This window comes from Phaethon lepturus, unplaced genomic scaffold, assembly GCF_000687285.1.
Source record: "Phaethon lepturus isolate BGI_N335 unplaced genomic scaffold, ASM68728v1 scaffold4643, whole genome shotgun sequence".
NCBI lineage: Eukaryota > Metazoa > Chordata > Aves > Phaethontiformes > Phaethontidae > Phaethon > Phaethon lepturus.
Genome location: NW_010531073.1, coordinates 7,975 through 15,199, shown reverse-complemented (window position 1 = coordinate 15,199; position 7,225 = coordinate 7,975). Strand labels below are relative to the sequence as shown.

The 7,225-nt window shown below is 40.9% G+C and overlaps 1 protein-coding gene across 1 annotated transcript; it reads left to right on the top strand.

The window, feature by feature from the left end:
* Positions 1 to 2,565: 2,565 nt before the first annotated feature.
* On the top strand, positions 2,566 to 4,356 carry GPRIN2 (G protein regulated inducer of neurite outgrowth 2). Its single transcript, XM_010284427.1, has one exon. The coding sequence runs from the start codon at positions 2,566 to 2,568 to the stop codon at positions 4,354 to 4,356; it is 1,791 nt and encodes a 596-aa protein (XP_010282729.1).
* The last annotated feature ends 2,869 nt before the right edge of the window (positions 4,357 to 7,225 follow it).

Sequence of the window (7,225 nt, the reverse complement as noted above, 5' to 3'; positions counted from 1 at the left end):
AGATAACACGCTGGAGGAGATGAGTGCAGTGTTTTAACACTGCCACTTCCCCAGTTCTTGCTTCTCTTCTAAGCATTGAGTGACATTTTGTGAGGGCTTTTGAAAAACATGCAGAAATCGATTGATGGCCAGTCTGGCAAGAAGTGGTTACTTGTGACCTCAGCTGCACTCAGCAGTGCCTTTAACCCAGGAATTGGAAATTCCATTCCTGGAAGAAAAGATGCTTTTGCGTTGTCCTTAGATGCCACCAGCCTGTGGAGTCCCGCAGGCCAGAGAGGCTGCGTGGCGTGCAGAGCAGGCCCGGTGCGGGTGGTCTGTAAGGAGTTCAACTTCTAACTGAACAAGCAGGTATGAAGGAGGGGAACTGCCCTTTTCCTGCATGTAGTCCAAATCTGAGCGAACCCTAATGCCAGAGGATACTGCTGCCAATCGCAAGTCCCTACTACACAGCCCATAATGAGAAGCTTCTCAAAGAAGCGATTGCAAATATTTTTATTTTTTTTAATGTTGTCTTGCTCAGTTTAATTTCCTTATGGAAAACAGCCAACGCAAGTGGATTTCAGGTGATGAGAAAATTGCAGCCTGAACTATTAGCTTGCCAAAGTTAACAATGAAAATGGAATTATTCCAAGCGTAAGCACTGATAGCTGTCTGGATCAGCAGTAGAGCTCTTGGTTTGGGGATGGAGCGAAAAGCGTGCTCTTTATCGGTTATGTTGGTAGATGATTCTTTAAGCCTGTAAAAATCATATTAAAAGGATCACATATTAAAACCTTCTCACTGCGAGGTTTGAATGTGAGCCCTTGCAGCCACCTTGGTGTTTTGAGTGAACTTTCCTGTTACTTTTACAGAGTGCTTTTGTCCGCCCACGTGTACATACTTTCTTGTTCCACACATTTGTTTTTATTTTGGTGATACAGTTCACAAGAAATTGTGAAGGTTTCTTTAGGAGTCCTACTAGGGAGGCAGAGTGTATAGAGTGCATCTGAGGGAAAGGTCTCTAAAATGAGAACTTGTGGCTTCCTTCTGCACAACAAATTACCCTGTAGTACATGACCTGGAAGCAGTGAAGAAATGCTCTAGATTTTTCTGTTCAACAGAATGGGTTTTTTTAGAAAAGAGATATATTTATATCTATATGTGTAGATAGATATAGAAATAGCTATAGATATATGAGCATATTAAAATAACTTAGTTATACAAATATTGAAAGACCTCTGTGACTCCAAGGGAATTCAATCAACAAAAATGGATCCCTAAATCTGGTTAGGTTCAAAATCTTCAATTACAGCTTCTCTCAGATGTGGAAGTCGTAACATAAATGTAAACAACATAACGGGTACTGTACCAACCAGTAGAAACAAGAGTTTTCTAACAATAGCAGTGACTGAGTGCACCGAAAAAAGGACAGAACCACCACAATACTTCAGTTAAAGATTTTCTTGTTTTATTTTTACTCACTGCAGCAGAAGCAGGGTATGTAACTTCCACAGCCAGTGTGAACTTGTGGATCCCCAAAGGTGATTGGCACAAGAAGCCTAAACCATGCACCGAAGCAGGTACCCTTAACAGACTCTGTGCTGAGATACAGACTTTCCATCCAGCTCGGTGGTTCCTAGGGGAGTTTCACCTCCAGCCTTTCTTTCACTGGATCCCTCTTGGCTGCTGCCTCCTTTTGTGCCAGTGGTAAGCACAAGCTCGAAAGCCCGCTGACCCTGTTGTGGGCAAGCTGGCTATCTCCGCCCCATGCTGCCCAGCGTTACTGGTTTTGGGAAGGCTGCCACCAACTCCACACAGGCCTGGCAGAGCTTATTTCCTTGAGTTTCATGTCATGTCTTCTCTGCCACAGGTGATCAAAATGGTTTTGTCCACATCTACTGTACATTTGTGTGAACTCTGGGAAAACGGTTTGAATAAATAGTGATATTCTTGTGAAATGAAATTCAAAGAATCTTATTAGGAAGGGTAGGGGGAAAAGGGAGAACTTGTTTAACTATTGAGGCTTTATTAATGTTTGAAAGCTCCAGCAGTGATTGGATAAGTTCAGAAATGTCAGTGTCAAGAGACTAAAAACTGAACAGTTTTTTGTTTTGACAATACAGTTAACATCGTTGGCTTAATGAATACTGTGGTGAAAAGCTATCTTGTTTAAAATACATCTGTCTTTGCTTAAGTTATATGATATCTCTGGATGTCCCAAAAATGGCTCCAGTAAATTCAGGAGAGATGAGACCTGGCAAAGTTGAGATTGTTATTGTTAAAAGGTGGAAACCAAGAAGATTTTTTCCCCTTTGTTTTATGAAATGAGGAAAAAAAACCCCAGAATTTCAATAAATCCCAAATCTAATTCGGGGAAAAACCCCTTGTGAAAACTGAAAATGGAAACTGGCCAGTCTGAGTACACAGAGACTACAGTACAGTGCTTTTTTTAAAAGTATTTGTGAACTGTGAAAAGCAAGAAGCCCAGGCAGAAAGTCAATAGAGATTATACTTTCCAGTGCATATATTTCCTTCTTAAATTTCTTCTTTTTCTTCACCATTTCTTGCAGATATCTCTCTTTTGCCATGTCAGCTGACAGCCACCAGCTCCACACTCATTCCTACCATGACGCACTAAGTTCTACTTGTCACAGCCTCTTGAATGATAACAGTCACCTGCTGTTGAAGAGCTCCTCAAGTCTGGTCTGTACTGGGCAAACAACTTTAGAGGAAAGGCAAACCAACAAAGAGCTGAAGAAAAGCCACAGCAGCACCATCTGCCATACCCTGGGAAAGGAGAGTGATGCCAGGAGTATGCCAAGTCCTGGATGGTCCTTCTCGCAGCCTGGGATGACAGGACTTGGATCAGTGGTCCAAACCATAAGTGATCAGTCAGCCGATGACAATTCACAGGGCAGAACTAAGACTACAAACCATTGTCTTATTGCTGAACAGTCCACAGCATCCTGGGAAGTGGGGGACACCAAGATGTGTGTAAAGAGCAGCACTGTTGAGAATGTTTCTTCAGCCTGCATAGTACACCAGCAAAACATGTGTGAAATGGAAGAACCAGGAACTGCTCTTCAGAGAAGCCACTCAGACCTAACTTGCAGTTGCAAAGAGCAGACATATGTCACTCACACAGAAACTAGTGCTACTCATTCCAGCCTAAGCTCTTCTAGCTGCAGGCATGATCTAGCAGTGGCTAGGATGTCTTTCCAAACACAGAGATATGGATCAGAAACAAATGAAAATACGTCTCACTATCAAAACCTTGTGACTCATCTTCCATTTCTACCTAGAGACCAAAAAGTACCCACAAATAGCTTCAACAGCAGTGGTATTCCACGTAACACTACTGTTTACACAGATCCCGGAACATTTCACACTGCTGTTCTAAGACCCCACATGCCTGGAAATGGTTTCTCAACCAGGACAATGTTCAGTCAAGCCACTGGGATTATTCATGGTGGTCTGACTTACGGTAACATTCCAAACTCTGCATACTCACCCATGGTGATGACAGTTCATAACAGTTCTGCAGGGCCCTGTAATATAAGGCAGGCCCCTTGTATGAAAGTAGATGCCACCATCCCTGCCTATTGCCATTCTTTGCCCATACCATCTATACAACTTGTTCCGCGCTTGGTATGCTCAGCTAGCGAGTCGGGAAAAGAGCAGGCAGCACCTGACTATTTTCATTCCGTTTCTACTTCAGATATTCTGACATACCCTAAGCTGGTGTCTTCAGTAAGTGAATCGGGCCTGGATGCCAAGAGAGTCCTGAAGTGCTGTAGCATGCCTGCAGAACAACTGAAACGTGCTCAGCAGGAGAGCGCTCCTCTGGAAACAAAGGCTGCCTGTGTTGCCTTTAGCAGCCAGCAAGGTGCAGACATGGTAACGACAACTAAGGATATGTGGACTATGACCTCTATGAATGATTTAACCAAAGGACTGAAACCAGCTCTTGAGTGTAGAGATGCCGAGGTACAAACTCTTCCTACCGTGGAATGTAAATCTGTGGCAACAAGCCCAGCGGCTGCAGCAGAAGGCCACTCTCATGTGTTCCCAGAGGTGAACTTGGAGCAAGACTTGGAGGCCCCCAAATCTCCAGTACGTGAAGTGAGATGGGATGATGAAGGAATGACATGGGAAGTGTATGGAGCATCTGTAGATCCGGAAGTCCTTGGGTTAGCTATTCAAAAACATCTCGAGATTCAAATAGAACAATTCCAGACAGACCCTGCTCAGCTAGCTGGGAAAAGTAATGAGGAGTCATCTTCTGATAAAATGGGGAAAAAAAGGCCATTCAGAACCATGATGCATTCCCTGAGATATCCGAGTTGTTGTGCTCGTTCCAGTACTGCAGTGGAGTGAGCACAGCTGTAGGACAGCTGTGCTGCTTTTAAAGTGTAAATAAATGCTGACCTTCATGTGTTAATGCAGTACATGTGGACGAATCCCCTTCGGGTTAAGTGGGAAAAGCTCACTGACCATCAAATACATGTCAAAGCAAGGAAAAACCTGTGGTTGGGCCATATAACAGAGGACATAAAGTTGTATCTGCATCATGCCATCTGAATGCTTTTGACCGTATTTAATGTAGCACTGTTTTATTCTTCTATATTAGTTTTGAATCATATTGTAAAGAATGAGACTTCTTTTCTAAATGATGCATCTTTTTAAAATAATGATTTTTTTTCTGTATTTTAATAACTTTTAGGGTTAGAAAACAAAATTAGAAAATGATTCGTTGATTAAAGATCTTAGCTTTCAATTGTACACCCTTAAATTGCTTTGGGAGCCACTTTGCTGTTAATTTATAATAATGCTGACTATAAACCCCCTTTAGCAGTAGACAAAATGACAAGCTAGTGTAATGCTATATGACAAAGAATTGTAACTTTTGCTACATAACTCTGTGAAGTATTTTCAATATTGCTAGTCTGAACTCTTCCCCTTGCAAGCTGATGTACAGTTGGAGGATGCCCCTCCAACTTTCAGATTAGTTTGTAGTTATGATGAATTGCACTCTAAATATCCAAAACTGATGTTTACCAAGTGAATGACACAATGTACAGTATTACCAAAGATGACTCATGTAATGTGAATTACTTATTGAATGCTTGTTTGTTAGAGACATGAAACAAAAGCTGTTCAGATTAGTCTGTCACACTATCATACTTTACAAGTCACAAGCAGTTTTGCTTATATTAAAAGTAATTTCCAGTGAGTTCTTTTTATGTGCATCTATCCTAACAGTGGTTATTTTGTTGTTGCATAAACCACAGGGGACAGTTTGCATGTAACCTTCGCTCAGCTTTGTGTTCCCTGTCCGGTCTGACATCAGGCGTCTGCTGAAAGTGAGACTTTGTGTCTTTACCAAAGTACAGCTCTAAGGTCATTTGTTCCGAGTGCCTTGGTCATATGAGCAGCTTAAAAATGTCTTTTCTCCCAAAACCAACTTTGCAAACAATTTCCCAGTGAGAAACCTTTTATGAAGCTGTAATGCAGCTGTAATGCAGGGCCTGTTCAAAGTGAAAGGTTTGTCACAGAAGCTGAAACACTTATTTCCAGTGTCGTGTGTGGCCTTTGGTCGATGTCTAAGATTCTTCAGGAAACTAGGAATGTGCAATATTTTTTTGATGAAGAGAGAAGAGGAACATTCATTTCTGTCTCAAAGGAACTGGAATGTGCAATATTTTTTTGATGAAGAGAGGAGGAACATTCATTTCTGTCTCAAAGGAAATCTTGCAGTATCAGAGAACTTACTGCTGTGGAATTATCCGTTCTTTAAATCTGTGTGGTTGTGCTTTGTTTTGGTTTGATTTTCATCCCAGCTTCCTAAAACACTATGTTAGCAGGCTGTCTACATAACGGTCACCTAACATGTATATGAACAGGAGTCCCTGCTGCTATGGACACTTAAATTTCAGCTGGAAAATCCTCAAATATAGGACCTGCTAGCTGGAACAAGCTGTGATGCATTAATTTAATAATGTAGAGTAGTACAAGGTCAAATTTTCATTCCTAAACAAAGTGGAATTACACAGAGCTGGCTCCTGTGAAACTTGCTTTGAGTTCAGGAGGCTTCATTCAGGCCCTGGGACTCTGGCCTCAGTAAAGTCTGAACTCAAAATGACTTTTATACAAACCAAGTCTGAAACCACTGGAATATGATGCCTTACTCAGGATGCCTCTATTGCTGTGAGTATTCCAGTGTTGATAATGATCCTACATGTTAAAAGTTCCTTTTATTAAAGCTTTACTAGAAGTAATGAGTAACTAAAAGAAGTCAATTCCGCTGTTATTTAGCATTTAGCTAACCAGTTTCTATAAGGGCTTATTTTATGGTCCAGAGTATCATAAGCAGTACCAACCACTGGTTTCTTCCTTTCTTCAGTTATTTCACTTTGAGACTTTTAAGCACTATAATGGCCTAAAACCTTGCGTTGTGTCTTAGCTTGTCCATGTGTGTGCAGGAGAATTAAAGATTTGAGCAGTTAAACTAAAGCTTTAAAATAGCAACTGTACCTCGCTCCCGTGACCATCATAATCCATACTTTTAAGCTATTTGACATGTGGAATAATCTTAATTTCCCTTCCCACCTACCCCACATCCTAAGCATCCCTCCAAAATGAAGCACTCAACTCTAGGAAGATGCTAAAATTGAATCAGTACCAAACTGGTCAGAAAGAGAGAGTTTGCAGAAGGGACTGGAACAGTATGGCAAAATCCCTTGAGTGCTTTGGCCATTGTGTACTGTAAAAGCTGCAACAAGTCTTAGATTTCCTACAGCTCTGGTATGAATTACCTGTGGTTTATGCATTGATACATGTTTGCTATTACAGTACTAAACACTGATTAGCATTCCTGGATGAGAAAAATAAATGACAAGCAAGGGGAAAGGACACCAATCATGTGCTAATCAAGACAAACAAATGCTGACTCATTACAGGCATTGGGAGTCTTTAGGCTACAAATTAGAGTCACTGTCGGTAACAAAAATAATTTTTTATGTTTGATTTCTATGCTTTTGGAAAGGACTAAAATACAAGGCATATTAATAGGGACTGGGGGGGGACACATGACCCCCAAACAAAATACTCATCTGAATATTAACTACATAGATAAAATAAGTTGTTCTGTTTGTATGATGGATACATCTTAAAAAAGGGAGTTTGTATTCACTTTGTATTTGGGTTTTTTTTTAATTTAAATACAGTCAAGTTGTATATTAAGTAT